The following is a 19,990-nucleotide window of genomic DNA, read 5'->3' as shown; positions in this document are numbered from 1 at the left end:
GCTGGAGTACAAGGAAATTATGCTAGTGTACATGCATTGTGATGATTGGAGTACAAGGAGCTTATGCCAGTGTACATGCATTGTGATGGTTGGAGTACAAGGAAATTATGCCAGTGTACATGCATTGTGATGGTTGGAGTACAAGGAATTATGCCAGTGTACATGCATTGAGATGGCTGGAATACAAGGAACTTATGCCAGTGTACATGCATTGTGATGATTGGAATGCAAGGAACTTATGCCAGTGTACATGCATTGAGATGGCTGGAGTACAAGGAACTTATGCCAGTGTACATGCATTGTGATGATTGGAGTACAAGGAACTTATGCCAGTGTACATGCATTGAGATGGCTGGAGTACAAGGAACTTATGCCAGTGTACATGTATTGTGATGGTTGGAGTACAAGGAACTTAATTTATGCCAGTGTACATGCATTGTGATGGTTGGAGTACAAGGAATTATGCCAGTGTACATGCATTGAGATGGCTGGAATACAAGGAACTTATGCCAGTGTTCATGCATTGTGATGATTGGAGTGCAAGGAACTTATGCCAGTGTACATGCATTGAGATGGCTGGAGTACAAGGAACTTATGCCAGTGTACATGCATTGTGATGATTGGAGTACAAGGAACTTAATTTATGCCAGTGTACATGCATTGAGATGGCTGGAGTACAAGGAACTTATGCCAGTGTACATGTATTGTGATGGTTGGAGTACAAGGAACTTAATTTATGCCAGTGTACATGCATTGTGATGGGTGGAGTACAAGGAACTTATGCCAGTGTACATGCATTGTGACAGTTGACTTATGCCAGTGTACATGCATTGTGATGGTTGGAGTACAAGGAACTTATGCCAGTGTACATGCATTGTGATGGCTGGAGTACAATGAACTTATGCCAGTGTGCATGCATTGTGATGGTTGGAGTACAAGGAACTTATGCCAGTGTACATGCATTGTGATGGTTGGAGTACAAGGAACTTATGCCAGTGTACATGCATTTTGATGGAGTACAAGGAAATTATGCCAGTGTACATGCATTGTGATGGTTGGAGTACAAGGAACTTTTGCCAGTGTACATGCATTGAGATGGCTGGAGTACAAGGAACTTATGCCAGTGTACATGCATTGAGATGGCTGGAGTACAAGGAACTTATGCCAGTGTACATGTATTGTGATGGCTGGAGTACAAGGAACTTATGCCAGTGTACATGCATTGTGATGGTTGGAGTACAAGGAACTTATGCCAGTGTACATGCATTGAAATGGCTGGAGTACAAGGAACTTAGCCAGTGTACATGCATTGAGATGGCTGGAGTACAAGGAACTTAATTTATGCCAGTGTACATGCATTGTTATGATTGGAGTACAAGGAAATTATGCCAGTGTACATGCACTGAGATGGCTGGAGTACAAGGAACTTATGCCAGTGTACATGCATTGTGATGATTGGAGTACAAGGAGCTTATGCCAGTGTACATGCATTGTGATGGTTGGAGTACAAGGAAATTATGCTAGTGTACATGCACTGAGATGGCTGGAGTACAAGGAAATTATGCTAGTGTACATGCATTGTGATGATTGGAGTACAAGGAGCTTATGCCAGTGTACATGCATTGTGATGGTTGGAGTACAAGGAAATTATGCCAGTGTACATGCATTGTGATGGTTGGAGTACAAGGAATTATGCCAGTGTACATGCATTGAGATGGCTGGAATACAAGGAACTTATGCCAGTGTACATGCATTGTGATGATTGGAATGCAAGGAACTTATGCCAGTGTACATGCATTGAGATGGCTGGAGTACAAGGAACTTATGCCAGTGTACATGCATTTTGATGATTGGAGTACAAGGAACTTATGCCAGTGTACATGCATTGAGATGGCTGGAGTACAAGGAACTTATGCCAGTGTACATGTATTGTGATGGTTGGAGTACAAGGAACTTAATTTATGCCAGTGTACATGCATTGTGATGGTTGGAGTACAAGGAACTTATGCCAGTGTACATGCATTGTGACAGTTGACTTATGCCAGTGTACATGCATTGTGATGGTTGGAGTACAAGGAACTTATGCCAGTGTACATGCATTGAGATGGCTGGAGTACAAGGAACTTATGCCAGTGTTGTTTTTGTTGTGGGGTTTAACAGCATTTTTCAGCACACGATAGGCTATACATGGCAGCCAGTATTAATGGTGGAGGAAGAACCTGGGAAATCCCCGGAAAGAATTGCTGACCCTCGAGAAGCTGCTGGCAAGCTTTCCCACATACCAACATTGGCCAAATCCGAGACTCCAACCCATGCAGAACAGAGGTGAGATGGCAGTGAACCGTAATGGCTTATGCCAGTGTAAACGCATCAAGATGATTGGAGTACAAGGAGCTTATGCAAGTGTACATGCATTGAGATGATTGGAATACAAGGAATTTATGCAAGTGTGTATGCATTGAGATGATTGGAATACAAGGAATTTATGCAAGTGTGTATGCATTGAGATGATTGGAATACAAGGAACTTATACAAGTGTGTATGCATTGAGATGATTGGAATACAAGGAATTTATGCAAGTGTGTATGCATTGAGATGATTGGAATACAAGGAATTTATGCAATTTTGTGTGTATTGAGATGATTGGAATACAAGGAACTTATGCAAGTGTGTATGCATTGAGATGATTGGAATACAAGGAACTTATACAAGTGTGTATGCATTGAGATGATTAAAATACAAGGAATTTATGCAATTTTGTGTGTATTGAGATGATTGGAATGCAGGGAACTTATGCAAGTATGTATGCATTGAGATTATTGGAATACACGGAATTTATACAAGTGTACGTGTATTGAGATGGTACAAGTACAAGGAACTTACACAAGTGTACGTGTATTGAGATGGTTAGGGTACAAGGAACTTAGGCAAGTGTACACAGGTTGTGATGATTAGATCACAAGGAACTTATGCAAGTGTACATGCTGTTGTTGTTGTTGTATCATTTAACACCATTTTTCAGCACATGATAGGCTATAGATGGTGGACAGTATTAATGGTGGATGAAGAACCCGGGAAAACCCTGGAAAGAACCACCAACCCATGAGAAGCTACTGGCAAGTGTACATGCACTGAGATTGTTGGAGTACAAGGAACATATGCAAGTGGACATGCATTGAGATTATTGGAGTACAAGGAACTTATGCAAGTGGACATGCATTGAGATTATTGGAGTACAAGGAACTTATGCAAGTGGACATGCATTGAGATTATTGGAGTACAAGGAACATATGCAAGTGGACATGCATTGAGATTATTGGAGTACAAGGAACTTATGCAAGTGGACATGCATTGAGATTATTGGAGTACAAGGAACTTATGCAAGTGGACATGCATTGAGATTATTGGAGTACAAGGAACTTATGCAAGTGGACATGCATTGAGATTATTGGAGTACAAGGAACATATGCAAGTGGACATGCATTGAGATTATTGGAGTACAAGGAACTTATGCAAGTGGACATGCATTGAGATTATTGGAGTACAAGGAACTTATGCAAGTGGACATGCATTGAGATTATTGGAGTACAAGGAACATATGCAAGTGGACATGCATTGAGATTATTGGAGTACAAGGAACTTATGCAAGTGGACATGCATTGAGATTATTGGAGTACAAGGAACTTATGCAAGTGGACATGCATTGAGATTATTGGAGTACAAGGAACTTATGCAAGTGGACATGCATTGAGATTATTGGAGTACAAGGAACTTATGCAAGTGGACATGCATTGAGATTATTGGAGTACAAGGAACATATGCAAGTGGACATGCATTGAGATTATTGGAGTACAAGGAACATATGCAAGTGGACATGCATTGAGATTATTGGAGTACAAGGAACTTATGCAAGTGGACATGCATTGAGATTATTGGAGTACAAGGAACTTATGCAAGTGGACATGCATTGAGATTATTGGAGTACAAGGAACATATGCAAGTGGACATGCATTGAGATTATTGGAGTACAAGGAACATATGCAAGTGGACATGCATTGAGATTATTGGAGTACAAGGAACATATGCAAGTGGACATGCATTGAGATTATTGGAGTACAAGGAACATATGCAAGTGGACATGCATTGAGATTATTGGAGTACAAGGAACATATGCAAGTGGACATGCATTGAGATTATTGGAGTACAAGGAACTTATGCAAGTGGACATGCATTGAGATTATTGGAGTACAAGGAACTTATGCAAGTGGACATGCATTGAGATTATTGGAGTACAAGGAAATTATGCAAGTGGACATGCATTGAGATTATTGGAGTACAAGGAACTTATGCAAGTGGACATGCATTGAGATTATTGGAGTACAAGGAACTTATGCAAGTGGACATGCATTGAGATTATTGGAGTACAAGGAACTTATGCAAGTGGACATGCATTGAGATTATTGGAGTACAAGGAACTTATGCAAGTGGACATGCATTGAGATTATTGGAGTACAAGGAACTTATGCAAGTGGACATGCATTGAGATTATTGGAGTACAAGGAACTTATGCAAGTGGACATGCATTGAGATTATTGGAGTACAAGGAACTTATGCAAGTGGACATGCATTGAGATTATTGGAGTATAAGGAACTTATGCAAGTGTGCATGCATTGAAATGGATGGAGCACAGCTGTCTGACATTTTGTCAGAGATGTAGTAGATTTTTGTCTCGTAAAAAAAAATATTTTGTCTCTACAAAGACACACAAGGCATGCAATATGCACTGGGTAGTAAAATTTAACCGCTTCTCACCTTTGGGACAAAATGTTTGGATTTTTGCAACAAGCTGAAGGGGGTTCTTAGTCAACTGTGCAGGTGAGAAGTATTCACTTAATTCAAAACTGCCATTTTTAATCATTCTTTCATTTTGTGTTCCAACAACAAACTTGAAAATTTCCGTAGCAGCCTCAAGGCTTCTTGTCCCAGTCTGAGCAGTCGTGGTCCTTAAAAAGTACCTTATCACTTTTTCATCTAGTGTACAAATATACCAAGTTTTGTCTTTGTTCACTCGTGACTCTTCAGCCATAATACACATGTATTTTGTTGTTTTTTGACCAATTGATGGCATGTACATAGCAGTCATTTATATTAATTGGAATGTAACAAGAACTCTGCAGACCGCTCCAGTGGCGTAGTGGTTAGAGCATCTGCCTCGGACGCAGGAGGTCGTGGGATCGATCCCCAGCTGAGTCATACCAAAGACTTACAAAAATGATACTAACAGCTGCCTCACTTGGTGCTCAGCATTAAGAGGTTAGTGTTAGGACTGGTCGGCCAGGTATCAGGATAATGTGACTGGGTGAGACATCATGCTACACGTCTATGGCATGATTCCCCAGTGCTAGACATCACTGTAAACTGTCACACTGCAGACATCATAGCGATATGACTGTTTTTTTTTTAAAGCTACATTAAAAATCCAAATCACACACACACACACAAGTACTCTGCAGTTGTTTTATGACTAATAGATGGTAGATATATAGCAGTTATATATATTAAATGGAATGTAACAAATATTCTGTAGTTGTTTTGTGACAGATTGATTGTATATACATAGCAGCCACATATATTAATTGGAATGTAACAAGTACTCTGTAGTTGTTTTATGACTAATTGATGGTGTATTGATAGCAGTCATGTATATTAATATGAATGTAACAAGTACTCTGTAGTTGTTTTATGACTAATTGATGGTGTATTGATAGCAGTCATGTATATTAATATGAATGTAACAAGCACTCTGTAGTTGTTTTATGACTAATTGATGGTGTATTGATAGCAGTCATGTATATTAATATGAATGTAACAAGCACTCTGTAGTTGTTTTATGACTAATTGATGGTGTATTGATAGCAGTCATGTATATTAATATGAATGTAACAAGCACTCTGTAGTTGTTTTATGACTAATTGATGGTGTATTGACAGCAGTCATGTATATTAATATGAATGTAACAAGCACTCTGTAGTTGTTTTATGACTAATTGATGGTGTATTGATAGCAGTCATGTATATTAATATGAATGTAACAAGCACTCTGTAGTTGTTTTATGACTAATTGATGGTGTATTGACAGCAGTCATGTATATTAATATGAATGTAACAAGCACTCTGTAGTTGTTTTATGACTAATTGATGGTGTATTGACAGCAGTCATGTATATTAATATGAATGTAACAAGCACTCTGCAGTTGTTTTATGACTAATTGATGGTGTATTGATAGCAGTCATGTATATTAATATGAATGTAACAAGCACTCTGCAGTTGTTTCTTCAAGTCAAAGATGAAAGAGTAAGTATTCCATTCAGGCTTGTGTTTTTGAGCCATCCTTACTACAGTGGAACCTGTCTTGAGCCATCCTTACCACAGTGAAACCAGTCTTGAGCCATCCTTACTACAGTGGAACCTGTCTTGCATCATCAAACGTTCTGCCTAAAAATCATTGTCTCTGAAATAGGTGATCTCTCAAGACAGGTCATGACACTATATAATAAATAAATCCATTTTCTAGGTATCTTATTCTCTCATAGCAGTGGTCTTTCAACACAGATTTTACATTAATTGCATGGTGTTTTAAATACTAGTAATTGAATATAATTTTGCAAATAATCTAAATGGTAAATATTTTTGTAAGGTGGTGGGGTATACAGAATTATCTGCAACTTTTCTTCGTTTGCTAACCAGTTGTCTCCCTTTTATTTACAGTTGCTGAACATCATATGACAATTTTATAAGCATGGCAGCGCTTAAAAAGCAGTTTGAGTCAGCCCCTCTTCTACAACCAGACTGGGTTGTTCCCCCAAATTACAAGAGATATCCACTATCCAGAAATTTGAAACTTGAAGTAACTGAACATTGGGATCAGGGAATTGATGACGATGATGAAATTTTCAATCAAGTTGATCAGAAAAAGAAGCGTCATGTTTCTCTGCTGTGGTTGGACTTGGCTGTGTTGGCTATAGAATACCTTCAGGTTTTGGCACTTCTTCAGTCAATGTCCTTGCGATGGGTCTGGCCTGAGGATTGGTTGCGCAGCATGAATTTCCTCCTTCTGTTCAACCTGGATGCCTGGGAGTTTACCAAGGTTCATTATGTGGATACATACAAGAGCATTCAGAACTATTACACCCCCAGCAGCACAGTGAAAATCTTGTACAACAATGTTGTCATGGGATGGGGAATCACAGTTGTCATTCTTGCCTCAGCTTGCATTACCTTCCTTGCTGTTCTTAAGTACCGCTTCTACCCCACACCTTGGGCTAGCAACATTCTGTCATGGTCACATCTTGTCATAATTACGATTGTTCAGATACTCACCATGCCTTTAGGACTTGTCATATTCCGTCTGTTTCAGTGTCGAAGCACAGACAACTATCTGGATGTGATGAATGAAGTTCAGTGTTTTAAGAAGGATCACTGGGTCTATGCAGGACCTTTCCTCATTCTTGGCATAGCTTTGTTTCTTATTTTCCCAGCATATCTCATCATGAAGATCAGGAGCGATGCATTGTCAGGAAATTCGAAGGGTCACAATGCTTTCTTGCTGCTGAAGGAGACTGAGTACAAAATACACCTGAATAGGTACTGGCTTATGAGCAACCTGTTCTATTTCTCCTCGTTTCGATTCTGGGGTCTTTATTACAGACCCATCATGCATTGTATTAAACTAGTGCTACTCATTGTCTATACAGCAGCTTTCACAAACGCCAATGCTCAAGCAATAACTGTCACGACAATTCTATTTGTATCATTCCTTCTTTTTCTTATTCTTCGACCATACAGGTTGATGACCATTAACTTGTTCCTGTTTCTGAATTTCCTTTGTCTCACAGGTAATGCTTTCCTTGGTGCACTTCGTTCATCGTATACTGCTACTACCCTTCCTTCTCCTTGGCTGGTTCCCAGTTATATCATATATTTTCTGGGAGCAGTGCAGATCATATGGTTAGTTTGTCTGCTCATTCTTGTCACATATTTGGTATCACGGACCATCTGTTACAAGAAGAAATGCTGTATCAAAAGATCCATATGGCCAAACATCGCATCAGAGAGTGAAGGACAAGTTGGGCCTGAGACAAGAACATTCATGATAGCCATTTTACGCGGGAAAATTCTCCTAGGTAAGGACAAGTTAAACAAGTTTAATTATTAGAGGGATGATTTTTATTGGTAAGGACAAGTCTGAAATGTCCAATTAGTAGTGGCAAGCCTTTCCTAGGTAAGGACAAGTCTGAAAAGTCCAATTATTAGAGGCAAGCTTTTCCTAGGTAAGGACAAGTCTGAAAAGTCCAATTATTAGAGGCAAGTTTTTCCTAGGTAAGGACAAGTCTGAAAAGTCCAATTAGTAGAGGCAAGCTTTTCCTAGGTAAGGACAAGTCTGAAAAGTCCAATTATTAGAGGCAAGCTTTTCCTAGGAAAGGACAAGTCTAACATGACTAACTATTTATTATAAAATCTAAATACAAGTTTCTTTCAACTACTTATTTATAAATTTGCAAAGACTAGAAATACACAAAACAAAGCAGTTTGCAGGGTGTTTTTTTTTACAATTTAAAGTAATTGCCAGTTTGACAGGTAGCTTTTAAAAAGTAAAAGCTACAAAACAACTTGTACAGAATAAATTGTTTTAAAAAATTTAATTTAAAGGAATCATACTGAGAATAAATTTTGTAATTATTATAGGTTGGAGTTCAAATTTATTAGTGATAAATTTGGTCTGAGATTCTATGTGTTTAAAAACACATTTTTCATGCTACACTATGACATAGATGGGATGCCATTTATAAGAAAAAACCTTGTCAATATGGCAGACACTTTTTGAAAAAACTTACTCTTGATAAAACTACTTTAAATGTAGAATAAAGAAGCCTAATTATTAAAACCTGAGTTTATATCTTATATCATCATATATTCTTTGTTCTTATATTTGATTGCAGTGGGGTTGTTTTTGTATTAAATTGCTATGAAGAACTAATTTTATACAACTCTGAGTGCGTAACAGTAGCCAGTGCGTTACAGACCCCATACTACAATAGTGAATCTTTCAACAGATAATTTCCTTTTTATGTCTCTACTATTATAATATAGGGCTTCTTGATTTTGTCCCATCTTTCCATGGATCCATGGTAGTTCACTTGGTAGACATTCAAACTTGTAATCCAAGGGTTGTTAGTTCAATAGCTGCCCAAGTCTGCTAGCTCTCTGTGGTCTTCAGAAAGGCACTAAATTTCCTCAGCATGTTAAAAGTGGCATCAAAATCAAACATATCACTCCATGTTTCTGTCCAGAGAAGCTTTCCGATACAGTTACTCAAAAACCGCTTTATATTGGTCTTAAATTAAGTAACACAAAAAGAGTGAAAGCCAACAAGTTTGGTAGAGTTCAATGAATAATTTATTTCTATATAATACAAGATGAAAATTTAAAAAGAACTTTCAGTATTGTGAATTAAGTCCAAGATAGTCTTAAAAGTTCTATCACAAGTCCAAATCTATGTTCCAACTGAATTCCAGTGGTATTCCAAATAAATTTTGATGTTAAATGTGTTAATGAGCCTGCAGTCTCAAATGTGCTAATGTGCCAATGGCTTGGAATGTGGTGATATGTTAACAGTCTTTTGATGTGCCACAGTAATATAAGTCAAAATGTCCAGCACGAATGAATAATTGTTAGGTAAACAAGATTATATACCCCTCTACTTGACCTAGATTGCAATTACCATTTTCTGAAAATACTGTCAAATTAATGGGAAATTTCCATACTGGAAGTTTTTAAGGTCAAAATCAAGGTTGTCTCTTTAACTCAAATTCAAGTAAACATGTTTACCATTAATAATAATCTGCATATTTAATCCAAAAGCATATAGAAATATTTAGTTATGTATTATGTTGTTTACAAAATAAATGTCACTGGTCAGCCACACCATTAACTTGATTTTAAACAAAAATTAAGTACAAAATACATAACATATAATCATTAAGAAAATGCAAAATATACTACAAATCAAATATACATAACAATATACACAAATGAGGTTGAGTAGGTGTGTTTCTAGTCAAGTGTAAATAACCTAATTAGATTTTCATGTAATTTGAATGTTGGAATTTTAAATAAGTTTTTATGTTTTTGGATGTTTGGAGTTTTTCATGCAGATTTATTGGCAGGATTAAATGAAAACTGCTTGCATAATTTAGATTAGATTTTAAATAATTTCAGGGCTTTTTGTTGCTCTTTTGGAAATAGACTTTTTTATGTAAGCCTTGTTAACACAGTGTTGCAAAAAAGGGAATGACCTAGGTAATGGACATCATTGCTATTCATTGCAAATGGCTAATTAGATTTTCATGCAGTCTGATTTTTAAAAAATAAGTTCCTCTGAGACTTTTTTAAATACATTTTTTTGGATGAAATCTTGTTTGCATTATTTTAAAAAAAAACACTGAACCTTCGCAGATGGAATTTGGAAATCATATTTATGTGACTATGGAGACGACCTGATTAGATTGTCTGAAGGTTAAAGGAGTTATACAGGTTTTATTAGCAATTTTCACTCTCTGGACGTTTGACTTTCTTCTGCTTTGGAGGCATATGTTATTACAAGACATGAATTTTGTCCAGGTATTTTAGTTGTCTTGGTAACTGTATATACAGTAGGACATGCATTTTGTCCAGGTATTTTAGTTGTCTTGATAACTATATATACAGTAGGACATGCATTTTGGTTGTCACTTCATTTGTCTGTATGTTTAGAAAGTCCAGAAAAGTGGCATCTGTATAATCAATCTTTTTATTGTCTACCAATCTGACTTATTGTCTACCAAACTGACTTATTGTCTACCAATCTGACTTATTGTCTACCAATCTGACTTATTGATGAGATTAATGACTGTATGTTTAGAAAGTCCAGAAAAGTGGCATCTGTATAATCAATCTTTTAATTGTCTACCAATCTGACTTATTGTCTACCAATCTTATTGTCTACCAATCTGACTTATTGTCTATCAGTCTGGCTTATTGTCTACCAATCTGACTTATTGTGTACCAATCTGACTTATTGTCTACCAGTCTGACTTATTGATGAGATTAATGTCTAAGATGGCTCATGACAAAGTATTTGGAAATAAATTCTTAACTATAAAATACAGTCCAGCATTAAATCTGTTGCAGTCTGTACCCATTACTGTATTTATCTGATGTGGACTATACCCATTTACTGTATTTATCTGATGCAGACTGTACCCATTTACTGTATTTATCTGATGCAGACTATACCCATTACTGTATTTATCTGATGCATACTGTACCCATTTACTGTATTTATTTGATGCAGACTGTGCCCATTTACTGTATTTATCTGATGCAGACTGTACCCATTTACTGTATTTATTTGATGCAGACTATACCCATTTACTGTATTTATCTAATGCAGACTGTGCCCATTTACTGTATTTATCTGATGCAGATTATATCCATTACTATATTGATCTGATGCAGACTGTGCCCATTTACTGTATTTATCTGATGCAGACTGTGCCCATTTACTGTATTTATCTGATGCAGACTATACCCATTTACTGTATTTATCTGATGCAGACTGTGCCCATTTACTGTATTTATCTGATGCAGATTATATCCATTACTATATTGATCTGATGCAGACTGTGCCCATTTACTGTATTTATCTGGTGCAGACTGTGCCCATTTACTTTATTTATCTGATGCAGACTGTGCCCATTTATCTGATGCAGACTGTGCCCATTTACTGTATTTATCTGATGCAGATTATATCCATTACTATATTGATCTGATGCAGACTGTACCCATGATTGTATTTATCAGGAAATAAGTCCATGTTAAAAATCACACCCACCCATTTATTTTCACAAAACTTTGGCAAGTATTTGTTAACAATATCCTTTTCTGATAATAAGCCCATCTCACTATTTTGTGACAAATTTATCAGGCAAATTTATTAGGCAAATTTATCATAGGAGAAATACTAAGTAAATCTAATTAAACCATCTCATCTGTCTGGTAAATGAGTTTAAATATTATGTAGCTTTTAATAAATTGTTTGATTTATGCTTTATATAAAAGCAGTATTCGAATAACATAGAGTAAACTAAACTATAAGAAAAATTCATTTTACTGTAGAGTTTGAGAAAACTTTATGATTGGTTTACTCTTGATTAGTTCTGACTCTTAATTAGTTTCTTTTCTTGCAATTTTGGCAAGCACACATTGTGACCATAAAAAGTACTCCTCTTGAAAGGTGACAGATTTGTGGTCATTCAAAATAAATGGTTCTTATGTTGTTCCCCAAAACTTTAGGATGAAAAAAAAATCGGTCTATCTTTGGTTATAGGTATAACTTTGCTTTACATGCATTTCCTGGTTCCTGTTCTGCATTTCAGATAAAATAAAGCGAGCACCAGCCATATTTGCCCCTGTGCATGATCTTGCAAACCACATCCAGATTATTAATGCATACATGCGGGAGGCAGAATATGTACAGGATGCTCTTCATCCAACACTATGGGAGTTACTGGATGATATGATTGAGACTCATGCTGAACTCGAACCACAGTCCCTGTTTTCAGGTCAGCAGCAGTATTGAGAATAGATATGATAGAAAATGTCTATTTTTGTGTAAAAGTATAATATTTTACTCCTGCATGCATTCTGATAGTAATTTCTATTGTGGACCAGTCAACATTACACCAAATGTTTATCATCATATTCTAGAAGTAGAAAAACAATGCTATCTTTATTTTATTCCATATCACCATCCTCTCTCGCCAGTAATATTTTTAATCTGGGTCATGATTTAGGACAACGTTCATATTAAAGAGGTTGAAATATGAAGCAGTTTCTTTTGTTTATGAGTTAAGACTTAAGTACTGTATAGTGATTTTATAAAATTATCTGAAAAGTCATAGATATATAATAAAAATATCATTATCACTATAATCTGATCTTGATTTCTAGATCACATATTGTTGTTAGTATCAGAAAATCTGGATCATTCATGAGTCACCACTTTATGCCTCTTAATGATCCAGATTTGCTGATGCAGACAATTCAACATTATTTATCAATCAACATTACATTACTTTGAATATATATATATATATATATATATATATATATATATATATATATATATATATATATATATATATATATATGTTGTTGTTGTTGTTGTGGGGTTTAACGCCATTTTTCAGCACGATAGGCTGTACATGGCGGCCAGTATTAATGGTGGAGGAAGAACCCGGAAAGAACCACCGACCCACGAGAAGCTACTGGCAAGCTTTCTCACATGCCCACATTGGCTGAATCTTAGACTCGAACCGCCGCAGACAGAGGTGAGATGGCAGTGATCCGTAACGAAGAGCGCTTTAGACCACTCGGCCACTCGGGGCCCCTATATATATATATTTATACCTTCATAAGTCAGTGTCTGCATAAAATATATTTTTGCATTGAACTTCTTCCAATCTTTGTAATTTTTCTTTCTATTTTACGCCTTAAGACTATACAGAGCTCCATTTTTGTTATGCTTTTTACAAGTCCTAAATCTGGACCATGTAATAAGGGGGAAGATTTATATAAGGGATATTCTAACAAGGTGACATCCTGAAAACAGTACTGTAATAGAGTATTTAATGATGTGAAACTGCATTTTTTTTAATTTGTATTACCCAAAGGTATTTAATTTTTATGACTCAAGAGTATTTAATGATTTGAATTGCATTATATTTAATTTGTATGACAAAATAGTATTTAATTTGTATGACTCAAGAGTATTTAATGATGTGGTGAATTTCGTTATATTTAATTTGTATGACAAAATAGTATTTAATTTGTATGACTCAAGAGTATTTAATGATGTGGTGAATTTCATTATATTTAATTTGTATGACCCAAGAGTATTTAATGTTGTGAACCTGCATTATTTTTAATTTGTATGATTCAAGAGTATTTAATGATGTGAAACTGCATTATATTTAATTTGAATGACCTCAGAGTATTTAATGATGTTAATTGTATTATAATTCGTTTTCATGATCCCCAAGTATTTAATGATGAGAAATTGCATTATAATTAGTTCCCAATGATCAAAGAACTATAAAAAGTAGAATAAATGAAGTAGCAATTATAAAACAAAATTAAGAATTTGAATGGAATTTATAATCATACTCATTAGATGGTGAGGGAATAGTGAGTTGAATGGAATCTATAACTACACTCACATTATCAGAAGGGTATACTGAGTTGAATGGAATCTATAATCATATTCACATTATCAGAGGGGTAGGGGTATACTGAGTTGAATGGAATCTATAGCCATACTCACATTGTCAGAGGGGTAGGGGTATACTGAGTTGAAAGGGATATATAACCATACTCACATTATCAGGGGTAGGGTTATAGTGAGTTGAGTGGGATTTATAACCATACTCACATTATCAGAGGCGTAGGGTTATACTGAGTTGAATGGAACCTATAACCATACTCACATTATCAGGGGTAGGGGTATAGTGAGTTGAGTGGGATTTATAACCATACTCACATTATCAGGGGTAGGGGTATAGTGAGTTGAATGGAATCTATAACCATACTCAAATTATCAGAGGGGTGGGTTTATACTTAGTTGAATGGAATCTATAACCATACTCACATTATCAGAGGGGTAGGGGTATACTGAGTTGAATGGGATTTATAACCATACTCACATTATCAGAGGCGTAGGGTTATACTGAGTTGAATGGAACCTATAACCATACTCACATTATCAGGGGTAGGGGTATAGTGAGTTGAATGGAATCTATAACCATACTCAAATTATCAGAGGGGTGGGTTTATACTGAGTTGAATGGAATCTATAACCATACTCACATTATTAGAGGGGTAGGGGTATACTGAGCAGCTTTACAATCCAGTGTATTTATATTGCATTTGTATGATGAGAAATCTATCTCTCATTGTAAGTTCTGTCAATCAGTTACAAATATAAAGTGGATCTTACACAAGTGCTTTCTTTATGATGTAAATTACATATTTTTTAAGAAATATTGTTTAAGAACTGATGAAAAATTGAAGTTGTGAAGCATAATGATTTTTATCCATCACAAGCCCATTATGGTTAATTTAATTCCTTGACCATGATACCTTGTCCTGTACAATGACTCAGCTTATAATATTTCTGGACATGATATTAATAAAATATTGTATGATTGCATGCAATGAATATATATATATATATATATATATATATATATATATATATATATATATATATATATATATATATATATACACAGAAAGTGTGAAGCCATCAATCAGGCAGACTACAGCCAACTTCTTGGCCATGCTACCCGAGTTCACACAGCGACTCGCTCAAAGGGATTATGACTTTGCTCTTGCTTCACCAAAGAAAAGGCGACTTCTGTTCAAAATGTACATTCTAGGTAAGGTTTAATATTTATTTGCTTATACTCAAGATTTAAAAGTTTGATTTCTGCTGTAACTCTTTTTGGACCATTTGCCACAAATTTAGAATATAGCTCCTAATAGGTTATTATATGTAAAAGTGTTAGATATCTTGGGTGGACTAGTTGTTCTTGGCATAAAGTCAGCTATGACACATTGTGAAGTGTTAGATATCTTGGGTGGACTAGTTGTTCTTGGTAGAATGTCACGTATGAAGTGTCAGATATCTTGGGTGGACTACTTGTTCTTGATGTAAAGTCAGCTATGACACATTATGAAGTGTCAGATATCTTGGGTGGACTACTTGTTGTTGGTATAATGTCAGGTATGACACGTTCTGTATTAAGTGTCAGATATCTTAGGTGGACTAGTTGTTCTTGGTGTAAAATCATCTATGACACAACAAGGAATGCAAAATATAGATCACTGTATGGTGATCCTTTTAAAATACAAACGACATTAATTCTAATGATTTTTTTTTCTCTCACAGCATCATTTATTAAAATGTGATGTAAATAGAAACCAAAAATATCACATGCCATTTAAAATAAAATAAATTATAATAAGATTCTAACATGATGTTGATGATGATAAGTTGTACTGTATCGTATCATATTGTTTTGTTGTTGTTGTTATTATTATTATTGGTTTTTGCTGTTCAAAATTTTTTGTAGTAATATTAAAGGTTGTTGCTGCTGTTGTTGTCATTAAAGAAGCTGAGGTGTTAATTTTATTGTCCTGTCTTCTTGTCTTGAACTTGGAAGATATAACAATAGAAACTAATAGATACAGAAATATTTTAATTAAACAAAACACAATACAAACTAATAAGATATAAAAATAACTGAATTATATAAATACAATACAAGCTAATAAGATATAAAAATAGGTTGATTGTAAAAACACAATACAAACTAACAAGATATAGAAATACTTTAATTAGAAAAACACAATACAAACTTGTAAAATACAGAAGTAATTTAATTATTAAAAAAATGAATTTTTTTAATAAGAATATGGAAATATTTTAATTGTAAAATACACAATACAAACTAATAAGACATAGAAATACTGTAATTATAATAAAACAAAAAAACCTGAAAATGATGAGAATAATATCTAATTTGTACTTTTAAAATTAAAAGGGTAAAAATATAATACATATCAAATATACAATGTAACCTTTATAAATATTTGTTGACATTTGTTACAGTATTTAGAATGTAACTTTTATAAAAGTACACTCGGCCGCTCTCAAGTGTCATAGATCGTCATCCAATGTCTCACCAATTGTACGCTGATGACACCCAAATATACAAATCTAGCCATCCAACTGAAGTTGATGCTACCATCCAAGGTGTAGAGAGGTGCATTTCTGATGTGAAATCATGGATGACTTGTAACAAGCTGCAGATGAATGATGATAAAACTGAGGCCATTCTGATCACAACACAAAGACTTTCTCATTCACATCCTTTACCTCAAACAATAAATATCACCAACGCCAACATTAAATTCGCACAATCAGTTCAAAACCTAGGTGTTACTCTGGACAGTACTCTCACATTGCACCAACATGTCATGAACATATGCAGGGCTGTATATCTTGAGCTGAGACGCATCAGCTCAATTTGCAAATATCTTTCAGTTGATGCCACTAAAACACTTGTGTGTTTATTAGTACTTTCAAGACTGGACTATTGTAACTCAATTCTGTCTGGTTCATCTCAATATCTTCTTCAGAAATTTCAAAAAGTTCAAAACACAACTGCTCAGGTCATACTTAGAGTACCACGATCAGAGCACACCTCCCCGCTGCTCTGTACCCTACACTGGCTATCCATTCGATCCAGAATAAAACACAAAATTTGTTCTCTGTGCTACGTTTCACTGTCGGGCTCTAGTCCAACATACCTATCCAATCTCACCCATGTGTACACACCAGCAAGATACTTACGCTCCTCTTCTGACAATCATATACTCATTATTCCCACTATGAAAACAAAGTCATATGGACAGCGTTCTTTTGCATACCAAGGCCCAGCAATGTGGAATGAATTGCCCTCTGAACTTAGACACAAAGACACAGGGATCACATTCAAGAGGGCTCTCAAAACCCACTTATTTCAACTGCAAGAACAAATTTAAAGACCTAATAATGTTTCCTACCTGAAATATTCTCAGCATGTTTTTTATTTTTTAGTGTTTTTCTAATTTCATGGTGTTTGTTTTTGTAATAATATTATTTATGTTTTTTATCTTATAGGTGTTGTCTAATGTTGTAAAGCACTTAGAGCTTCTAAAGATTAGGCGCTATACAAAGTCCTCATTATTATTATTATTATTATAAATATTTGTTGATATTTGTTACAGTATATAGAATGTAACTGTTATAAATATTTGTTGACCTTTGTTACAGTCTATAGAATGTAACTGTTATAAATATTTGTTGACATTTGTTTCAGTATATAGAATGTAACTTTTGTAAATATTTGTTGACATTTGTTACAGTATATAGAATGTAACTGTTATAAATATTTGTTGACATTTGTTACAGTATATAGAATGTAACTGTTATAAATATTTGTTGACATTTGTTACAGTATATAGAATGTAACTGTTATAAATATTTGTTGACATTTGTTACAGTATATAGAATGTAACTGTTATAAATATTTGTTGACATTTGTTACAGTATATAGAATGTAACTGTTATAAATATTTGTTGACATTTGTTACAGTATATAGAATGTAACTGTTATAAATATTTGTTGACATTTGTTACAGTATATAGAATGTAACTGTTATAAATATTTGTTGACATTTGTTACAGTATATAGAATGTAACTTTTATAAATATTTGTTGACATTTGTTACAGTATATAGAATGTAACTGTTATAAATATTTGTTGACATTTGTTACAGTATATAGAATGTAACTGTTATAAATATTTGTTGACATTTGTTACAGTATATAGAATGTAACTGTTATAAATATTTGTTGACATTTGTTACAGTATATAGAATGTAACTGTTATAAATATTTGTTGACATTTGTTACAGTATATAGAATGTAACTGTTATAAATATTTGTTGACATTTGTTTCAGTATATAGAATGTAACTTTTGTAAATATTTGTTGACATTTGTTACAGTATATAGAATGTAACTGTTATAAATATTTGTTGACATTTGTTACAGTATATAGAATGTAACTGTTATAAATATTTGTTGACATTTGTTACAGTATATAGAATGTAACTGTTATAAATATTTGTTGACATTTGTTACAGTATATAGAATGTAACTGTTATAAATATTTGTTGACATTTGTTACAGTATATAAATACCATTTGTTGTCAAGACAAACAAGAAAAGGAAATAAGCTTAAGATTTTCTTTTGCATATGGACTTTTTTATTGGGTCCTTTTTTTTCTATAATAAACTTGAAACAAAATTGCCAATGTGCTGTACTCTCAAACCACTTGATGACACCTTCGTGACACCTTCCAGTTGACCACAGTGTAGTTAAATCAATCCATAAATGTTGTACCTTTACTGCCAGAGAAGTTATAAAAAAAAGGAAACAAGAGGATTTATTTCCATTCTTGTTTGTAAGTTTTGTCTATGTATGGTGCATAAGAACCATTATTTACATTAAACTAACCATTCTATCAGAACACTTTTAAAGTTTATTCTGCAGTTCTATCACTTAAATCAGTACAAAAAGCCTTAGTCAAGGGAGATAAGGCAGTTTCTAAATAAATTGTATCAGGAAAGCTTATATTTAATTTACACAAATTGGTCTACATAATTCATAAAAGATGTATGTATTGAAAATTTCTCCTTGTTTAACCTTTAAAATAAAAAAATACTTTCTTCAGGTTTGTTCCTTAATGGCCGCTCAGAGAAACTGGCAAAGAAGAAACTTATGGATCCAGAAATTGATAAAGTGTGGCCCCCACCACCAGAGAACAAAGAATTTGAAGGTAAGACTGTGCTATTTTATAATGCTACATGGTCTAATATCCTCCCACCTTGATTTGCTTCATACCATGGAAATTAGGATAAGCTAAAAGCAGTATAAACTACTAGTCCAAACAGGACATTTTTTGCTCCAAGTTCTTTTTAGAAATGGATAAAGTGGGACCTTTGAGCCTTTACAAGGTCAAGAAGTTGGATAGTTGACAAAATTATATGTCATGTGTTTGTTTATTCAAACACATTGAAACATATTTCATCATTTGTCTTAACTGCCACAGGCACCTCCTTACTAGAAATTTAATTTCTAGTGTTTGATCCACAATACTTTCTCTAGAATGGACATTTGAATCTGTTTTTTTTTCTCTGTTTGCTGCTTTGGAAATCAGTGCAATTGGGATTTTGCTAAAGATTATCGCTTCCTCTTGGCTGCTGTTAATTATTGACCAT

The 19,990-nt window shown here is 34.5% G+C and overlaps 1 protein-coding gene across 2 annotated transcripts in view; it reads left to right on the top strand.

Moving 5' to 3' along the window:
• Window positions 1-19,990, top strand: part of LOC149808029 (uncharacterized) — a 42,579-nt gene that overhangs the window by 7,748 nt on the left and 14,841 nt on the right. For both annotated transcript variants that reach the window (XM_089972734.1, XM_089972726.1), the window contains exons 2-5: window positions 6,770-8,184; window positions 12,478-12,663; window positions 15,391-15,537; window positions 19,444-19,548. In XM_089972734.1, the coding sequence (XP_089828860.1) occupies window positions 6,801-8,184; window positions 12,478-12,663; window positions 15,391-15,537; window positions 19,444-19,548 (1,822 nt within the window). In that variant the 5' untranslated portion in view covers window positions 6,770-6,800. The remainder of the gene's footprint in view (window positions 1-6,769; window positions 8,185-12,477; window positions 12,664-15,390; window positions 15,538-19,443; window positions 19,549-19,990) is intronic.

This window comes from Sinohyriopsis cumingii, chromosome 1 (assembly GCF_028554795.1).
Source record: "Sinohyriopsis cumingii isolate HCF-2022 chromosome 1, ASM2855479v2, whole genome shotgun sequence".
NCBI classification, from domain to species: Eukaryota; Metazoa; Mollusca; class Bivalvia; order Unionida; family Unionidae; genus Sinohyriopsis; species Sinohyriopsis cumingii.
This window is presented reverse-complemented; position numbering and strand designations above follow the sequence as displayed.